This window comes from Psammomys obesus, unplaced genomic scaffold (assembly GCF_907164565.1).
Source record: "Psammomys obesus unplaced genomic scaffold, mPsaObe1.curated_primary_1811, whole genome shotgun sequence".
NCBI lineage: Eukaryota > Metazoa > Chordata > Mammalia > Rodentia > Muridae > Psammomys > Psammomys obesus.
The window spans coordinates 24,803,785-24,824,580 of NW_026596039.1; the positions used below are offsets into that span (position 1 = coordinate 24,803,785).

At 39.6% G+C, this 20,796-nt stretch overlaps 1 protein-coding gene across 2 annotated transcripts; it reads left to right on the forward strand.

Moving 5' to 3' along the window:
• The first annotated feature begins 1,447 nt into the window (after nt 1-1,447).
• Znf583 (zinc finger protein 583) lies at nt 1,448-19,450 on the forward strand. Of its 2 annotated transcripts, none has more exons than XM_055621912.1 (5): nt 1,448-1,510; nt 4,205-4,284; nt 10,758-10,884; nt 12,292-12,387; nt 17,421-19,450. In XM_055621912.1, exons 2-5 carry the CDS (start codon nt 4,276-4,278, stop codon nt 18,884-18,886), a joined length of 1,698 nt encoding a protein of 565 aa, XP_055477887.1. In that variant the 5' UTR covers nt 1,448-1,510; nt 4,205-4,275; the 3' UTR covers nt 18,887-19,450. The 2 variants fall into 2 exon arrangements, with proteins under 2 accessions (XP_055477887.1, XP_055477886.1); XM_055621911.1 differs by lacking the exon at nt 1,448-1,510 and adding an exon at nt 1,847-1,886.
• The last annotated feature ends 1,346 nt before the right edge of the window (nt 19,451-20,796 follow it).

Consider the following 20,796-nt stretch of genomic DNA (forward strand, 5'->3'; position numbering starts at 1 on the left):
GAAACATGGCAGCAGGCAGGCAGACATGGTGCTGGAGAAGGAGCTGAAAGTTCTACATCTTGATCCACAGGCAGCAGAAGGAGACTGTGACACACTGGGTGTAGCTTGAGCATACATGAGACCTCAAAGCCCAACAGTGACACAGTTCCTCTAACAGAGCCACACCCCTAATAGTGCCATCTCTATGGACCAAACACTTATATTATATACATTATCCTATTCAAACCAACACAGGCTGTTATCAGGCTTCAGGCTTTTCCTTCTCCCAGCATATGATTCCTGAAGAAATTTCAACTTATTGGATGCAATAGTCTGATAGCTTAAAAGAGTGATTCCAGTGGCTGTTTAGAAAACAGTGATTCTCAACCTGTAGGTCAAGACCCTTTGGAGGTTGAACGACCTTTTCACAGGGTTCACCTAAGGCCACTTGAAATGTCAGATACTTACAAGTCATAACAGCTATGAAGGAGCAACAAAAATAATTTTATGGTTGGGGTCACCATATAATATGTATTAAAGGGTTGCTGCATTAAGAAGGTTAAGAGCCACTGATTTAGAACATTCTTCTTCTACTGCCCAGGTTGATCTCCAAGTCTTTTTTTGTTTGTTTGCTCTTTGAGACAAGTCTCCCTATGTTGCTCTGGCTGTTCTGGTACTAGCTCTGTAGACCAGGCTGCCTTCGAACTCACTGAGATCTGCTTGTCTCTGCCTCCCAAGTGCTGGGATGAAAGGCATGCAGCATTACACCTGGTTTGAATCTCCAAATATTTAATCCTCCTTTTTTCCCACACAAAAAAAATTCTGCTGGAATTAGACGTGGGCTACCATACCTGGCTTAATCTTAATACTTTATTAAAAGTTATAAATTTCCTATATGTCAGTATCATTTTTAAAATTTAATTCCCCCTCCCTTCCTTTTTCTGACAGTACTTTTTTCCCAGGCTGACTTAACCTAGGTCCTCTACCACTGGATTACAACCCTAGTCCACTTCCTTTCCAGTATATGTTCCACAAGGGTAAGGATTTTGGTCAGGGGCTTCACCGCTGCCTAATAAGTGATCCTTGAAAGGGTAAGGTAGAGAGATGAAACAAACAAGAAAGGAAGCCAGCAAAGAGGCCACCGCCTCCATCCGTGGCTCCGGACAGGACACCCGCCAGCCAGCACTGCGCATGAGTAGTAGCTCCGCCCCCCTACCCCCGGTCTAAGAGACCCCAGCCCAGGAAGCTGGGCCTGCGCAGCCTGAGTAGATTCTGGTTCTGAAGGCCTGAAGGGAAGGTACAGAATCCAGCTAGACTCTAGGACCGCGAAAGCCGCGCCCTAAAGGGCATTCCCAGCACGCCCTGCGCCGCTCCGGTAAGCGCTGGACTCCACCTCCCAGAGGACCCTGCGCGGAGCCGCTCCGCAGCCGCGCCTTTGTGAGCTCTTTCGTTGCCACGAGATCGAGCCCCGGGCCCGGCCCAACCTGCCTCCGCGCCGAGTGAGGGGTGAAGAGGACCGAGGAAACGCTCGGTGAGGAGCGGGGCATCGTGTAGGAAAATGTGTGGTGGGATCTGAGTGGTCACGCGAGACCACGCCACCGTGTATGAGGGGCCTGTGAGTGTAAGGCTGCAACTGCGTGAGACTTGAGGTGGTGACAGTGTCTGAGACAGCACCCCATACATGGGGGCCTGTGACTATGAGACTGAATACAGTATGAAACTGAGAGAGGCCTGTGCCAGCATGTGATAGCACTGGGGGATGTGTGGGAGAGTGTGTGGGGACCAGAGTGGCCGTTGACTGCACCACCTTGTCTGAAGAACCTGTGATTGAGCCTGTGAGCGAAGTAGTGACACGACTATGCATGAGGGGACCTGTGACTGAGTACTCTGAAAGATGCTGAGACAAGGTGTGTGACAGAACGCAGGTGGGGGTAGGGCGTGGGGAGGGATACCAGACAGGACAGGCGACTGAGTGACATTTTTAGACCAGACTGTGTATAAAGGGATTGTTGTAAGACTGCATACCATGTAAGAATGAAAGGCTGTGACAACTGGGTGACTGCACATGGTGGGGTAGATTATATGTGAGGACATTGGGGCAGGGATCTGAGTGACAGTGTCAGACCACACCATCGTAGAGGAGGGACCTGTGACTGTGAGACTGTGTACTGTATGAGACAGAGGCTGTGACAGTGTGTCGACAGCATGTGAGACCATGCGGGAGAATGTGTTTGGAGACCCTCGCGGCAGGGTTGAGATCAAGCCACTTTGTTGAGGAAGCCTGGGGCTGAATACTTTTTGAAACTGTGACAATGTTTTCGAAAGTGCAGGGCTACACTAAGTGTTGATGGCTCCTGTGACTATGGGGCTATGAATACTGGGTGAGACAGGCTGTAGCAACTTGTACGATGGTACAAGACTGTCCCAGCAGTGCTGAGGGCCCGTGACAATTTGTGAGACTGAATCCTGGCTATGACCTAGATAGAGGCTGTGTGTCAGTGTAAGACCATGTCACAGTGTTAAAGGTCATGTGATGACAGAGTATGCAAGACCGTGGGACTGGGGGAGACAATACTTTGTGTGTGTGCCTTGTGACATGGCATGACCATGACACACACTGTGAGAATTGTATGTGAGTACACTACTCTATGTGAGCAGGCCTGTGAGAGTGAGGCTGTGTTTGGGACTAGGTGCTACTACTGCAGTGAAGCTTTTGCTACGAGGTGTGATGAAGCCTGTGAAAATATATGGGCCTAAGTGACAGTATACATGACTATGTCTTGTATACATACAAGACAGTGTAACTGTTTGAGACAGACAGTGCTGGACAATGTGTGACAGTATGAGATGTCATGAGGAGAGCTGTGAGTCTTTGTGATTGTATGAACAGATGTAGTGTAGTGAGTGAAGTAAGCATTCTAATATCTAGATATAGGACTTCTTCCTTTTCCTAACCCCCCACTCCACCCCCGAGACAGGGTTTCTCTGTGTAGCTGTCCTGGAACTCACACTGTGGACTGTGCTGGCCTCAAACTTACAGAGATCTGCCTACCTCTGCCTCTGAAGTTCTGGAATTAAAGGTGTGCTGCCTGCCACTGCCACCACCACCACCACCCAGCTATGTAGGACTTCTGAGTTATAATGCTTAAATGATTTATTATTCTTCAAGGCAGAGAAGCTTAGTAGAATTGATTAAAACAATGACTAACTACATTTCCCTTCTCTTCCCTTTCGGAGAGAGTTGCTTTCAGGAACAGTTCATTAGTACAGCTCCCTGACTGTTGTCCAGTAGACAGGCTTTGAGAGTCTTTGAGAATGTATGCACGACTGTATGGGATTGGGGGAGACAGCACCTTGTGTGTGTGCCTTGTGACATGGTGGGACCATGATACACTGTGAGAATCATACGATTCTTCCAGATCACATGGTCCCTCTTGTGCCTACTCTGTACATATTTCCTTCACTTGATAGCCTATTTCTCATCCTTAGTGAAAGGGTGGGGACACACGTTCTTTTAACACCATCATCTGTACACTATAAATTAAAACATAGTTTCCACTTCAGCTCAGTTCTTTCCTCAGCTATTGCCTTGTATATCTTCAATGATAAGAACCTTCATGTGTAAAAGGGTGACAGTTCTCATCTGATAATGCCATTCTGTAATTGCTCATATTATTTATAATTGTAAGTGAAAGGGACAACTTAGACATAAAGTATATGTTAAGTTCAGGAGCTATTAAAGTACATAGGAAAAAGAATTGGTAAGTTTAATTTATTATTATTTTATGTGTATTGGTGTTTTGCCTGCATATATGTTTGTGTGAGGGTACGGATCACCTACAACTGGAGTTACAAACAGTTGTAAGCTCTCCTATGGGTGCTGGGAATTGAACCTTGGTTCTCTGGATGAGACCTTTGAGCCATCTTACTAGCCCATTGTACTTTTTTTCTTTTTCTCAGGACAAGAGTTTCTCTGTGTAGCCGTGGCTATCCTGGAACTCACTTTTTAGACCAAACTGGCCTTGAGCTCACAGAGATCTGCCTGCCTCTGCCTCCCAAGTGCCAGGATTAAAGGTGTGTGCCAACACTGCCCAGCTAGAATTGTTAAATTTAATGATGTCACAAATGTACATCTGTGAAGGGAGAAGGAAAAAGAAGGCTTCTAGACTAGAGATGCTGGGCTGCAGGGTACAGCTGGATCTTATGGTTTCTTTTTTCTGTCCAGCCCTATTGTCTCAGGACATCACCCCCAACCCTTCCAGAAACACAGTCATATATTCTGGAAGCTTTAACGCCATGTCCAAGGTAAGAAGCATTTCTTTTTTTTTTTTAATATTTTATTTATTTATTTATTTATTTATTATTTATTATTTATTATGTATACAATATTCTACCTGCCTATGCACCTGCTTGCCTAAAGACACTAGATCTTATTATAGATGGTTGTGAGCCACCATGTGGTTGCTGGGAATTGAACTCAGGACCTCTGGAAGAGCAGGCAATGCTCTTAACCTCTGAGCCATCTCTCAGCCCCCAAGAAGCGTTTCTTACTTCCTCAAATGCCACCTTATTTTTCAGTCAAGCTAAAGGAACATTTCAGTTTCTGAAACTCAGCAGCCCAACAAATTCTTGTCTCTCCAGTGACTTGTTCTTGCTCTCTCCAGCCCATTGAACCTGCATTTTTAAAACGTTACAGAATGTTTCTACAATAACTAAAATAGTAAGTAGTGTGAGGTAGAACCAAAAGGAAACATTTAAAGATGCATATATAATACCCAGAAACAAATGCAAGTATGCAAATTGTAAAAATGAAGATATTTCCCCATTTACTAAACATGTAGTTATTAAAGACTCTACTAAATGCTCTGATAAATAAAAATAGACATTGTCTTTCATGGATTTGGTGTCTTCTGTTTTAATTATATATTAATATGCTGGTATGTATTATACCATCAGGGAAAGGATGGATTGTTCATATAGGAAAAACTTTTTTCCTTGCAATTATGATTCTATAAGTTAAATATGTAAATTATACATACACATTGTAGATAAAATATAGAGAGTAGCTGTAAAGAGAAAAGTAAGCCAGATTCAAATTGTCTAAAAAGTAGAGTTTAACATTTTTTCTATTCATGACCCTGCTTTGCCTGAGAATTTTTTTAATTAAATTAAAAAAAAAAAAAAGTATTAGCCAGGCAGTGTTGATACGTACCTTAATCTCGCACTTAGAAGGCAGAGGCAGGTAGATCTCTGAGTTTGAGGACAGCCTGGTCCACAGAGTAAGTTCTAGGACAGCCAGGGTTACAGAGAGAAACTCTACCTTGAAAAAAATACATCTATTTATGTGTACATGAAGGTGCTACTCCATGTGTGGTTAAAGGACAACTTGTGGAGTCAGTTCTCTCATTCCAACATGTGGGTCCTGGGTGTTGAACTCAGGTTGTCAGGTTTGGCAGCAAGTACTTTTACAACAATGGGTCTTTTTTTTTCTTTTGTTTTTTTGAGACAAGGTTTCTTTGTGTAGCCCTGGCTATCCTGAACTCACTTTATTGACCAGGCTGACATTGGGTCATCTTATTAGCCTATGCTTGAGAGATTCTTAAACAACCCTGACATATAGGTATATAAAATGGTTAGACAAATCAAACTTTTATTAATAATTAATTATTGAGAATTATTTTAAAACTATTCATTGGTATACATGTGATTTTACCATTTACTAAAGATGAAAGTAAATTTACATACTAATGAGATTAATGTACCTTTCTATTTTTATATAAATTAAATCTTGGCTGAATATTTGATTCTGTAGAACATTAAACAGAGTTAATCAGATTTTATTTTATAATTGGCAATGCTGAGACTGCTTTTTTAAAATAGTACAAAATGGCAGAAATATCTTTAGGGCCTTTTTTGTAAATTGTTGCAAATTCTGTCCTAACTCCAAGGTGAAATTAGCTAATTATTTTTTAAAACTTATTGTATGTATGTGTGTGTTTTGTCTCCATGTATTTATGTGCACCATGTGTGTGCCTGTTGTTGATAGAGGCCAGAAGAAGGCATACAAGTTCCTGGAAGTGGGGTTGCCCACATGGTGAGCCATCATGTGGGTGCTACGAACTGGAGAAAATAGCAAGTGCTCTTAACCACAGAACCAACTCTCCAGCTCTTATTTAATGTTTTTTGTTTTTTGTTTTTTTTAATGAAACTTTAAGTCAGCACCTTAAATGGTGCCTTAGTTTCTTTTCCCATGGCTATGGTAAAATACTTTGACAGTTCATGGTATAGCCCATCATGATGGGGAAATGAAGGCAGGGGAGGCAGAAAACAAGGAAGGCATGCTGCTCATCCTTTGCTCAGCTCACAAAGACTCGGATCCCAATCAGGGAATGGTGTAATCTACAGGGAGCACTCTTCTAACCTCAAGTAACACAGTCAAAATAATCTCCCACAGTTGTGCCCAGAGCTCCATTTCAAGCTGTCATGGTGTCTTAGTCAGTGTTCTATTGCTGTGAAGAGACACATGACCAAGGCAAGTCTTATAAAAGAAAGCATTCAACTGGGACCTTGCTCTTTTAGAGGGTTGGTCTGTGATCCTCACGATAGGAATCGGACAGGCATGGTGCTGACGCAGTAGCTGAGAGCTTTACATTCTGACTCACAGGCAGCAGGCAGAGAGAGACAGGGCCTGGAGTGGGCTTTTGAGACCTCAAAGCCTACCCCCAGAGACACACTGTCTCCAACAAGGTCACATCTACTCCAACAAGGCAACATCTCCTAAACCTTTCCAAATAGCTCCTGTAACTGGAGACCAAGCACTCAAACATATGAGCTTATGGGGGCCTTTTGCATTCAAACCACCACAGATGGTTAGTGTTAACTGCTGAAATTGTCTGGGAGACATATTCACTGTGGGTGGCAGTAGTCCCTAAAAGGGATCCTCGGCTATATGAACATCCATAAGTGTCTTAGTCACTGTTGTAGTGCTGTGAAGAGACACCATGACCAAGGTAATTTTTATAAAAGAAAGCATTTAATGGTGGTTGACTTACAGTTTCAAAGGATTAGTCTGTTGGCAGACAGGGTACCAGAAAAGTCTCAGAGCTACAATCCTGATGTGCAGGCAGGGAGTGAAGAGACCGAGACACTGGGTCTGGCTTGGGCTTTTGAAACCTCAGAACCCTCCCCCAGTGACACACTTCCTCTGACAAGACCACACCTCCTAATCCTCCTCATATAGTGCTACTCCCTGGTGGCCAAGCATTCAAATACATGAACCTATGAAAGCTGTTCTTTTTGTTTTGCTTTGATGGAGACAGGGTTTCTCTGTGTAGCCCTGGGGCTGTCCTGGAACTCACTCTGTAGACCAAGCTGGCCTCAAACTCAGAGATCTGCCTTCCCCTGCCTCCCAAGTGCTGGGATTAAAGCCACCACCTGGCATCCATTGCATTATGGATGCAATGTGACCAGCTGTATCAATCTCCTGCCACTGTCACTTCCTTCACTGAACTGTGAGATGAAATAAATCATTTCCTCTTAAGTTGTTTTTGTCTGGGTCCTTTTTTCTTTTCTTTTTTTCTTTTTTAGTTGTATTTACTTTACTTTGTGTATATGAATGTTTTACCTACATATATTGCCTGTGTACCACATGGGTACCTAGTGCCCAAAGAGGTCAGAAAAGGAGTCAAATCCCCTGGAACTGGAATTACAGACAGCTGTAAGCCACCATGTTGTAAGCTTCACATTCTGAGAACTGAGCTGAGCTGAACCATCTTTCTAGCCCCAAGTCAGGGTATTTTTATCACAGCAATAGGAAAGACAGTAAAGGCACTGAATTATTCTTAGAGAGTTGGCCATACCAACCATAACAAATAACAGTTTTTAAAAATCAAACATTCTAACAGAACACAATCAATAGATGTGCTAATTTAGTATGTATATGAGAAATGATAAAAGGAAAATTATTAAAGGTATGTTACAGGGAGTCTCTGGAAGGAAAGAATTCAGTCAAGAGACACAGGCAGTTTAAGTAGAATTTTATTTAGCAAGGAAAAGTGAAGTAAGTGGTAGACATAGAGATTGCTGCTCCCAAAGGCAGGGTACCAGCACAGTTAGATCTCTGTTTGGGTTTTAAAGTAGTTTATATGAATACTTATGTATTATAGAGTATATTCATGGGGTAAGGTGACTGTCCCCCTCTCAAGTGTGCTCACTATATCTCTCTTTTAGAGAATGTATTAGACAGGGTTCTCTAGAGGAACAGAATTTGTAAAAACCACACACATATGTGTGTGTGTGTGTGTGTGTGTGTGTGTGTGTGTGTGTGTATGTATGTATGTATGTTTGTTAAGACCATTGCCTGTACTTCCAAAGGACTTTGGTTCCTTGCACCCTCAACCATCTGTAATGCTAATCCCATGGGATATGATGCCCTTTTCTGGTCTTCATGGGCACCAGGCACACACATACATTCATACAGACATACATTCAGGCAAAACACTCATACACATAAATAAAATACATAAATAAGTTTTTAAAAATAATTATTGTCAATAAAGATTATATTTTAAAGTATTCTTGTTATAAAAAGAATATAATCGATTAGGTTTTGAAAGTCAAGCCTGATAGTCTTTTAAAAAATTAGTACATTTTCACTTAATATTATTACTTTCAGGTATATATTTAAACATAACATTCTCCTGTTCATTTTCCACATATTTCATTTGTTCTGTATTCTTTTATTTCTTCTTTTGCCTTGTTTGGATATATCTAATTAATTACACATGGTTTTTATAAATTCTTAAGTGTCTTTGATAATATGTATCCATTACTTACCATGTAATACTCTTGTTCCTGTGCCAGTATACCCTGTCTTCTCCAAGTGGAGAAGTTCTTTGGCATTTGGCATGAATCACCTGTTGCTATATCCTATACTGATTTTAGTATTACTCATCAGTATTTATAGGTGAGTCTTTTCTCCAGCAGTAGAGACTTTAAAGTTACACACTTTCCATAAGAGAATACCAAAGCAAGCATGGCAATTACTTGATTTGCATTTTCTTTTAGAATGTAAGCTACTGGTTAGTAGTGGCTATAAGGGTTGCAGCTCTTAGGGAAATGTATCCTGGCAGTTGGGAGCCAAGAAATATCACAAAGTCAGAATATACAACAAACCTCACACAAAAGATTTCTTGGGAGAGATATAAGAGTGTGGCTGCACTCTGGAAAGCAATCTGGCGCTTTCTCAGACAACTAGGAATAGCGCTTCCTCAAGATCCAGCCATACCACTCCTAGGCATATATCCAAAAGAGGCTCAAATACACAATAAGGACATTTGCTCAACCATGTTTGTAGCAGCCTTATTTGTAATAGCCAAAAGCTGGAAAACAGCCCAGATGCCCCTCAGCTGAAGAATGGATGCAGAAATTGTGGTACATCTACACAATGGAATATTACTCTGCAATGAAAAATAAGGAAATCATGAAATTTGCAGGTAAATGGTGGGACCTGGAAACGATCATCCTGAGTGAGCTGTCCCAGAAGCAGAAGGACACACACGGTATATACTCAGTCATATAGACATATAATATAGGATAAACCTACTAAAATCTGTACATATAGAGAAACTGATCTAGAGGGAGGACTCTGACTAGAATGCTCAATCCGCATCCCAAAGGGCAAAGAGGATGGACTCAGAAGAAGGCAGGAAACAGCATAGGGGCCTGCCAGGGAGGGCCTCTGGGGGGCTCTGCCCTGCGGACTGTCGTGGCAGACGCTGAGACTTATGGCCAATGGTTGGGTGGAGTGAATGGAATCTTATGTAAGAAGTGGGAAATAGGATCTGGAGAGGACGGGAACCCCACAAGGAGAGCAACAGAACCAGAAAATTTGAATACAGGGGTCTTCCCAGAGACTCATACCCCAACCAAGTACCAGGCATGGAGATGGCCTAGGGCCCCTGCGCAGATGTGGTCCATGGCAGTTTAGTGTCTAAGGGGGCAGGGAGGTTGGGGAGACTGGGAGGGGAGGAGGGAGAGGCTTATGGGGGATGCAGGGTGGATAAAGTGTAATTAATAAAAAAAAAAAAAAAAGTATCTGCCTCTGTTCCAGTGACAGGCAGCCAAGAACTGAGCAGGTGGCAGGCTTTATATAGGGTTTCTTGGGTTTGGGGAGTTGAAGGGAGTAGCACTTTCCAGGCCTGGGATTGGTGGGATTCTGTGACCTGATATTGGACTTTTTTTCCTGTAGGGTGGAGCTTGGCCATTACAGCAGTTAGAGTAGTCTGGGGGATGGGACCTGGCCACTTGCACTTTGAGGTTTGGAGTGGCCATAACTTGGAGTAAGTCCAGCACTTGGGAGACTGAGGCATAAGGACTAAGAGTTCAAGACCAGCTTCAGTTGTGTGACTATATCCTATCAAACAAGAGAGAGAGAGAGGAAACAGATAGGCACACAACTGAGTTGCATACAAGACACTGTCTTAAAAAAAGATTTCTTTTTTGCTTTTACCAAAGTATAGACAGTTTAGCTAGTGCTAATTCTTTTGTGTTGTGTTGTTGTTATTTGTTTGTTTGTTTGATTGATTGATTAGTTGAGATAGGGTCTCACTATATAGCTATGAACTCACTACATAGCTTAGGCTACCCAGGAACCCAGGGTTTCCTACCTGTGCCTCTTGAGTGCTGGGATGACAGGTATGTGCTGCTGTGTCCAGGTTTAGTTATTTAACCTAGGCCTCTGTAGGGACTTGAACCAGAATACATTTATGTCATTTCAGGATTTGCTGACATTTGGGGATGTGTCTATAAATTTCACTCAAGAGGAATGGGAGTGGCTGAATGATGCTCAAAGAGATTTGTACAGGAAGGTGACGTTGGAGAACTACAGGAGCCTTGTGTCGCTGGGTAAGGCAGTCTCTGCAGAATTCCAACTCTGAATGGGGCTGTGTTCTGGAAAATATCTCTGAGATGGTGAGTGGGAATGAGCTGGGTGCCTCTTTTGGGAAAGGCCCAGTCATCATCAGTGCCTTTGGAGTAGGTTTTGTTAAAGCATCTCATTCATATAGAACATCGTTCTCAACCTTCCAAATGCTTCCCTTTTTATTAAAATTTTTAAAAATTACATCTCTCTTTGTGTGTGTGTATGTGTGTGTATGTGTGTGTGGTATGTGAGTGTGTGTATGAGTGTGTGTGTGCATGTATGTGTGTTGGGGAATTGTCTGCACATGCCACAGTGTGTGTGTGGAGGTCAGAGGGCAACTCTGTGGCGTCAATTCTCTCCCTCCACTTTTATAGGGGTTCTAAGGATGGAACTTAGGTCACCAGACTTACACAGGAAGCACTTTCCCATTGAGCCATTTTATTGGCCTGATTTATCTTTCTTATGTCCATATAGTGAAACATGCCTGTAGTTCCATGTGCTCAGAGGGCTGGTGTATTAGTCAGGGTTCTCTAGAGCAGTGGTTCTCAGCCTTCCTAATGCTGTGACCCTTTATACAGTTCCTCATGCTGTGACCCTCAACCGTAAATTATTTTCATTGCTACTTCATAACAGTAGTTTTATGAATTGTTTGAACTTTATGAAGTTATGAATTGTAATCTAAATATGTATTTTCTGATGGTCTTAGGTGAGCCCTATAAAAGTGTCATTCAATCCCAAAGTAGTTGCAACCCACAGGTTGAGAACCACTGCTCTACAGGATCAGAACTGATAGGATGAGTATAAATATACATATTTATAATATATATTATATATTACTATATATTATACATAATTATATAATATATAAGTACATTTAAATAAATATAGTTCTATATTTATACTCATATGTATATGTAAACACACATATCTAATGGGATTTATTAGAATGGCTTACAGCCTGTGGTCTAGCTAGCCCAACAATGGCTGTCTACCAACAGAAGGCCCAAGAATATAGTAGTTGTTCAGCCTGTGAGCCTGGTCTTCACTATACACCAGAATCCCAAAGAAGTAGGCTCCAATGCCAGTGAGAAAGATCCAGATTCAAAGAGGGTCTTAGACCAGGTGGTGGCATGCCTTTAATTCCAGCACTTGGGAGGTAGAGGCAAGTGGATCTTTGAATTCAAAGCCAGCCTGTTCTACATAATGACTTCCAGGACAGCCAGGATTACACAGAGAAACCCTTGAAACAAATTAAAAAAAAAAAAAAAAAAAAAAAAGAATATTTCCCATCTTCCTCAGCTTCCACCTGTAAAACTTGACCTTCCTGATGAGCAGGAACCTTGATTTGATCTCTGAGAGTGGCTAATTCCTCTTCTGTTTCTTGGAAACAGGAATCCCTGTTTTTAAACCAGCTGTGATCTCATTACTGGAACAAGGAAAAGACCCCTGCATGGTGCAGAAGGAGAGACAAAGAGACACATGTCCTGGTGAGTGGGAATGAGCTGGGTGCCTCTGTCGGGAAAGGCCCAGTCATCATCAGTGCCTTTGGATTAGGTTTGTTAGCCACCATGTAGTTGCTTGGAATCAAACCCAGTCTCTTGGAAGAGCAGCAAGTGCTCTTAACCACTGAGCCATCTCCCCAGGCCAGCAAATGACATTTTAAAGACTGGATGTAATATATATCCTATTATCAAAGCGGGAAGAAACACTGAGCATAAGCCCTGAATTACTCTCTCTGCACACTTTACAAGTTACCTTCACTTCCAATAACTCATTTCCTTTTCTCTGCATCCAAATGAGTCCTTGCCCTTTTGTCTTTTGGTTTGGCACAAGTTGGTCCATTGCATTAAAAAAGAAGAAAAAGGAAAAAAAAAAAAAAAAAAAAAACAACTAGACTCATTGTTTCTTTTCAATCACGCATTCCTTTTAGACTGAAAGATTGATGCTTTCATTCATTCGCTCATTAACTCTTTCACTGAGTTGCTTTGAGCACAAAGTTAACCCCATGAGTTATTTGCAAATTTCTAAACTGTTGGAGAAAAAAAAAAAGAAAGAAAGAAAGAAAGCACTCCTCAAGCTTATTTTCAAGTTTAGGTAATTCCAGAATGGTAACATGAAATAATCAGAATAACATGGGTTGGTAGGAGAGAGGAGTATGGTTAGAGATCTTAAGAATTCCAGGGCTTAAGAGTGGGTTGATCATTGGCACTACATAAACCTGCCATCGTGGTGCACACCTGTAATCCCAGCACTGGGGAGGCAAAGGCAGGAGGATCAGGAGTCAAAGGTCATCCTCAGACAAAGCTGGGCTTTAGGACATTCTGTCTTAAAAGAGAAACAGAGAGATTGGGAAAGGGTAGAGGGAAACAGGGAGAGAGAGATCATGAGTATAGAATGCAGTTTGCAACTGACCTGAAAGAAAGTCTGAATTAGAGACACTGTGAGTGAATGGTACTGCTCTCCTAAAAGGCTGAGAGGTGACACCCAGTGCTGAGGCCCTGTGGGGAAGCAGATGTCTGATAGTTTTCCCAGCATCCTCTGTAGTAAATAGTCTCTATAGTTTCTTTGAATGAGTTTTATGTATTTGTATTTGTCTGGTAGTTACCTTTTTATTTAAGTTACCAAATTTATTTCCATACACTTGAGCAAAGTGATCTTATAACTTTTTTATATCTATGAGAGTTGGCAATTTTAATTTCTTATTTTATATACTTGTCATTTGGAAGTGATGTGTTTTATATACACATCACATTGGAAGTGATGTGTTAGGTTGCTCTTCATAAATCTGTGTTATTTTTCAAGATTCAACACGTATTTTTTGTGTGTGTTCCTATTCTCTTTTTCAATTCTCTGTTTTTCGCTTTTTTTTTCTTTCCTTCTGATTTTATCATTTACTATGGTCTCCACATTGCTGTAGGAGTGGCTTAGCCTGCTGATCTCATCCTAACTTGGTGATAACATTGACAAGGGCTGTGAGATTTCCTCTGTGTATCCTCAGCTGTCTCCTGTAGATTCTGATAGCTCTTGAGTTTTCTTACTGCTCTTTCCTATAGTTTTGAATTTCCCTTTCACTTGAGTTGTTTAAAAGATCATTTTCTTGTTTCATTGGTCAGATTTTTTTATTGTACTAATATTAGGATATATTTATAGACAGTAAACTGCATTAATAAAAATCATACAATTTGAGAAATTTTGACACATATTACTTTAAACTGAAGTTTTGTTGTTGTTGTTTTTCGAGACAGAGTTTCTCTGTGTAGCTTTGGCTGTGCCAGACTTGCTTTGTAGACCAGTCTGGCCTCTAATTCACATAGATCTGTGTGCCTCTGACTCTGGGATTATAGGTATGCACCACTGCACCCGGCTAAACTAAGTTTTGACATCATGTACTACTATTTACAAAATTGCTTTGACTATTGCAGAGCATTTATATTTTATATAAATTTTAGAATGAAAATGAGAATTTTTACTCAGAGAGCTTTGTTTGGGATTATGTTTGTCAGCTGAGAAAGAATTGACATGTTAACCTTAAAATCCAACAAGTTTTAATTTTCTCTAATTTGTCATAGGAATATTTTAAAATGCAGTCCAGTAGCTTTTCCTTCATTCCTTTGTTCCTTCCTTTCTGTCTTTTATTTCTTCTGTCATTTATCTTTTTTTTTTTTTGGATTGTTTTTCAAGATAGGGTTTCTCTCTGTGTAGCCCTGGCTGTCCTGAAGCTCACTGTGTAGACCAGGCTGGCTTTGAACTCAGAGATCTGTCTGCCTCTGCCCCCACCATTTTGAGGCTTTAAGGTGGTGTTCTTATTGCCTTTTGCATTTTCTTCCTGAAACTCTGAGGATTCTTTTATGTAATCATGCCATCTGAAGACATGGACAACTTTATTTCTTCCTTTCTGTGCTTTATCTTTTGTTTCCTACGATCTTGCAATGGCTAGCGTTTGCTATATAATGTTGAATGGAGGTAGTAAAAGCATATGTACTTAGATTGTTCCAATCTAAGGAGGATATGTGTTCTGTTTATACGTGTTAAGTTGTTTCAAACTGTAGGGCTTTTGTTAACTACTTAGAAACAGATCCCTTGTTTTAATAAAAATTTTATAATTAACAGTTCAAATACTCATTCTACATCTATTGAGATGATCATATGATTTTTTATTTGTTTTTTTTTTCTACTGTTAACGTAGTGAACAACAGTGATGATTTTCCAGTATTAAAATCCATTCCTTGGATTAATTATTTTTTATCAAAATTATGCTTCCTATATTTTATATGCTTTCCTATGGTTTGTAATGGTTGGTTAAGGTTTTGCTATGGAATTTGATTTGCTATAGTTTTGTTAAACATTTTGCATTTATGTTTAGGCACTGCATTGGTCTGTGGTCTTACTTGTAATTTCTTTATCTGGCTTTGCTATCAAGATAATGCTGGATTTGTGAAAACAAATTCAGGAGTCTTTCACTGTCTTCTCTTTCTGAAAAAGTTTCACAGAATGGTATTTTTTCCTTTTACGTCTTTGGTGCAATCCACTGTTGAAGACATACATAAGAAACAGATTTAATGACTATAGGATTATTTTGGAATATAATTCTTTTTCAACTTTGGAAAACCTTTCTTTTTCAAGAGACTGTATTTCATATGAGTTGACAACTTATTAACATAAGTTATAAAATTATCTTTTTAGTTGTGTAGAATATGATTAACTCCTTTCAGCTCTGATGTTGGCAATTGTTTCTTTTTTAATTTTTCTAAAATGTTTTAAATTTTTTTTTGTGTGTGTATGTGTGTGCATGAGGATGGGCACACACATGTATGTGTGTGGAGGTCAAAGGACAACTCTCGGGAGTTGCTTCTTTCCTTCTATGTTGAGCTGGAGATCTGCTTTGGGTCATCAGGCTTAATGGTAAATGCCTCTACACTCTGAACCATCTTACTGGCCCTCTCATTTTCTTAGTAAGTGCTCTTCATAACCTAATTTTGCCCTTACTTTTTCTGGTCATTGTACCTGCTTTATTATTTTCTCACTTAATTTGTGTTTTTCTACTTCATGTGGGTTTACATTGGTCTTTTCTGCGGTAGCACCTCAAGGATTTCCTGTGTTCATTTTGGTTGCTTGTTGTGTAATTATACGTATTTTTAAGTTCTAACTATTCTGTAATACTCTGATAGCTAGTACATGTCAGACATTATTATGTCTCTTAAATGTAGTTTCTTTGAGGGTAGAGATCATCTCTCTCTGATTTCAGTCAGTACTTTGAAATTTATTGAGATATGTAGCTTTTGATCCGTGAAAAGGTCTAGCTTATTGAACTATACACGTCCTATATTAAAACAACCTTGCATCCTTTGGATTAATTATTTTTGGTCAAAATTATTCTTACTATATTTTATTGAATTGAAAACCTCTTGGATACCATGAATACATATTGGACAGCTGTTGAATGTAGTTATATCAATATAGAGTAGGATATGATAGTTAATTCTGATGAGACCTACTTCATATTTACTGATTTTTGCCAGGATTTATCACTTTTTAAGACCCTGGTCTCAAAACACACAGAAAGGTAATGTTGGGCCACTGAGATGGCTCATCAGGTAAAGGCACTTACCACCAAGCCTGATGACCCCAGTTCTATCCTCAGGACTCACATGGTGGAAGGAGAGAATCAGCTTCTGCAAGTTGTCATTTGACCTCCATACAAATGTCATAACATTCACTTATGTGCACACATTAAATAAATGTAGTTTTAAAGAAGTAATCTTATTTGGGACTAATAAGGGGAAGGCAAATTAAACTCTGTACTAAATCAATAACAGCAAGCAATTTGATAGAAAACTTATGTCTTCATGAAGGCATTGTGGTTTCAGGAATCAACTTAAAATTATATTTAGTTAGAACTTATTACAAAGAAAAAATTTTTTTTTCAGAAACACTTCTTCTAGAATGCAACAGTTAAAGATAGAGTTTAATGACTCACCATTAGATCTGGGTATCTAGTGGGGTACTTTAACTACATTCTTGACATTCTAAAATTGATTTTTAACTTGAGAAGAAGAGAAGATGTTTGAAGACTGTATTATTAATTCATATATACAATGATAATTATGTATAAAAATAATTAATTCATTTAAAAACATAATTGTGCTTTTTGACGACCTCTTTAATATTTTTCTTTTATTTTGTTACATTTCATGGTTATATATGATTAATTTAATCAACTAGCTTTTTTTCTTTTTTTTCTGAGACAGAATCTCACTATATATCTCTAGCTGTCCTGGAACTCACTATGTAAATCAGGTGGGTCTCAAACTCAAAGAGAATAGCCTACCTCTGCCTTCAAAGGGCTGGGATTAAACGTCTGTGCCCTTGCGCTCAGTTTAATCACCTTTCTTAATTTAGTTTTCAAGATGCATTAAGAAATATTAAATCCTTTAATTTCTTTTGCATTTCACTTTCTCTGAGCACTTTCTTTTCTTACAATGAATGAATTTTAAAACATCTATTTTTTGGTATCTTTTAGATTGGAAGTATGTATTCAATGGCACTGAATTTTCATTAAAGCAAGGTATTCATGAAGAATCTGCCAAAGTCCTAACAATGGGAAGAAGCCATCTTGGTTACAGCCTTGACTGTCCCAATTTGAAAGAAGACCATGAAAGTGAAGACTGGTTTAGGAACAAGTTGGGAGGTCAGGAGGTGCATTCTAATCAGTTGCTCATTTCTCATAAGGAAGTCCGTGAAGATCAAAGTAATGGGTGTAATCCTTCTTGGCAAACATTTCCTCAGGATGCAATACTAGATATGCCACAAAGTTTCTCTACCAAAGAAAGAATACACCAGTGTGAGCCCCAAAAGAAAAGTCACCGAAAAAAGTCTGTTGAAGTGAAACATAAGAAGGCCCATGCAGAAAAGAAAATTCTGAAGTGTAATGACTGTGAAAAAGTCTTTAACCAGAGCTCATCCCTTACTCTCCATCAGAGAATTCATACTGGAGAAAAACCCTATGCATGCATTGAATGTGGGAAAGCCTTCAGCCAAAGCGCAAACCTAGCTCAACATAAGCGAATACACACAGGAGAGAAACCTTATGAATGTAAAGAGTGTAGGAAGACCTTCAGCCAGAATGCACACCTTGCTCAGCATCAGAGAGTTCATACTGGAGAAAAACCTTATCAGTGTAAAGAATGTAAAAAAGCCTTCAGCCAGATTGCACACTTGACTCAGCATCAAAGAATTCATACTGGAGAAAGACCTTTTGAATGTATTGAATGTGGTAAAGCTTTTAGTAACGGTTCATTTCTTGCTCAGCATCAGAGAATTCATACCGGAGAGAAACCTTATATGTGTAATGTGTGTGGAAAAGCTTTTAGTCACCGTGGATACCTAATTGTACATCAAAGAATTCATACTGGAGAGAGACCCTATGAATGTAAGGAATGTAGGAAATCTTTCAGCCAATATGCACACCTTTCTCAACATCAGAGAGTCCATACTGGAGAAAAACCTTATGAATGTAAAGTATGTAGGAAAGCTTTTAGCCAGATTGCTTACCTTGATCAACATCAGAGGGTTCATACCGGAGAGAAACCCTATGAATGTGCTGAATGTAAAAAGGCCTTCAGTAATAGTTCATCTCTTGCACAGCATCAGAGAAGTCACACTGGAGAGAAACCCTATATGTGTAAGGAATGTAGGAAAACTTTTAGCCAAAATGCAGGCCTTGCTCAACATCAAAGAATTCATACTGGAGAGAAACCATATGAATGCAATATCTGTGGGAAAGCCTTTAGTTACAGTGGATCTCTTACCCTGCATCAGAGAATTCATACTGGAGAGAGACCTTATGAATGTAAAGACTGCAGGAAATCTTTCAGGCAACGTGCACACCTTGCTCATCACAAGAAAGTCCATACTATGGAGTCATTCTTGTCCCTTTCCTCTCCATCATCCTCTACATCCAGTCAGTTGCCAAGAGCTATAGTTTGATCTCCTAAATATGACCCAAATTTGACCCATTAGAACCATTTATGTTTCATTATCCTTGTCTTCTACATGTTAATCTGTGTTATGTGGAATATTGAAATGGCTTTCCAGTGTATTCACTTATGCCTCTGTCAGTTTCCACACTTCAGCAAAACCTAAAAAATCAACAACAAATTTTCGTCATATTATCTATCCCTCATTAACTAAGATTTCTTACTGATACCCAGAAGTTTGTAGGGAAAAAGCACACAGTCCTTAAAGTAACCTAACAGGCCACCTTGGCCCTAGAACCTTGTTTCAAACTACCTTTTAAAACCTTCATGTCAATATTCACCACTCTCCCTTTTTTGATACATACAGAATTAAAATAGATCTAGGCTTCATCCTTGCTCTTTTATCTTCTATCCCTAATTTTTAGGAGAGCATTTGGTCCTTTGTAACCTTCAGTCTTATTTATATTATGGTACCAATAATGGCTCTACCTCAAAAGTAATTGGGGCAAGTAAATAATGCATGTAAATTTCTTAGCAGAGTGCTTAGCATAAAATAGTATTAATCCAAAATAAAAATATGGTGATATACAAAGAAGAGTTGGTTATTTTAGTCATAAGAAGCAAAAACACAGACCTGAGACATTATAACATTTTAAAAATGAGAAATACTAAAGTTGGAAACAGGGTGTAGCTCAGTTTATAAAGTGCTTACTTAGCATGCTCAAAACCCTGAGTTCAATGCCCAGTGCCATGTGAATTAGGCATAGAAGTTCAAGGTTTTCCTTGGCTACATAGTAAATTCAAGGCCAGCCTGGGCTACATAAAACCCTATTTTAAAAATATATATACTATATGGGTGAGATCTAATGCATTTGGCTTGACATTAAACTGATGATAGAGGGAAACATGTTAGCTTTTATTTCAGCATGAATATGTAAATATTACTGAATAAGAAAAATGATTTAATTATTCAAGTTCTATGAATCCACACTTGCTTTTCTTTTTAAATAAGCCACTTGAGGTAGCATTTACTGAGATATATTCATTATATATATGTAAACAAAAGCAAAACATTTAAAAAACAAGGCTGAAAATCTGGTCAGTAATCAGTGAACTAGAGCACCCACCAAGATGTACTGCAGTTTAGACCTAAAAACACGTCTTCAGCCAGGTGGTGACAGCGCAGGCCTCGAATCCTAGTAATCCTAGTGCTCAGGGAGGCAGAGGCAGGGCGATATCTGTGAGATCAAGGCCAGCCTGGTCTGTAGAGTGAGTTCAGGACAGCCAAGGCTACACAGACAAACCCTGTCTTAAAAAAAAAAAAAAACAACAACAAAGCACATCTCCAGTCATTTTTTTTTTAAGATTGTGTGTGTGCAAGTGTGTTTGCAAATGCACATGTGCTTTTGTGCCTGAGCCAGAAGACTCACCTGGAATTGGAGTTAGACCTGTTGATGAACCACACAGTATGGTTGCTGTGATCTTAACCACTGAGTCATCTCTAGCCCTACATCTCAGTTAATGCAAGAGAATTCAAGTCTCATGAGATGTTTTCTGGCCAGAATGGAATGAACTTAGAAACAACAGAAAGATAACCCAAATTTGAATTAGACTAGCATACTTTTCAGGAACTCAGTTCAAAGAAGAAATCAAAAGGGGAAATAGAAAATACTTGGAACTGAGTCAACTGAGAACCTAGCAAATAGGAATTTGTTGGATATAGCTCATGTGGTACTTAAAACTACAACAGCGTCTCACACTTGTTTGAAAGATTTCAAATCAACTTCAGTTTGCACCTGAACAAATAAAGAAGAGAAATAAAGCCCATAGCCTAAGACTAGACACTAGGGATTTGCAGAGATGGCTCAGTTGTTAAAGAAAGAATAGGAAGTACAGAAAGAAGGCTCAGAGTATGTCTTG

What these genes read in the sequence shown, in the direction of transcription:
- Znf583 (XM_055621911.1), top strand. An exon ending in CAGGAGCCTTGTGTCGCTGG is followed by an intron (nt 10,885 to 12,291) that starts GTAAGGCAGTCT and finishes TCTTGGAAACAG; the next exon opens with GAATCCCTGTTTTTAAACCA. An exon ending in ACAAAGAGACACATGTCCTG is followed by an intron (nt 12,388 to 17,420) that starts GTGAGTGGGAAT and finishes GGTATCTTTTAG; the next exon opens with ATTGGAAGTATGTATTCAAT.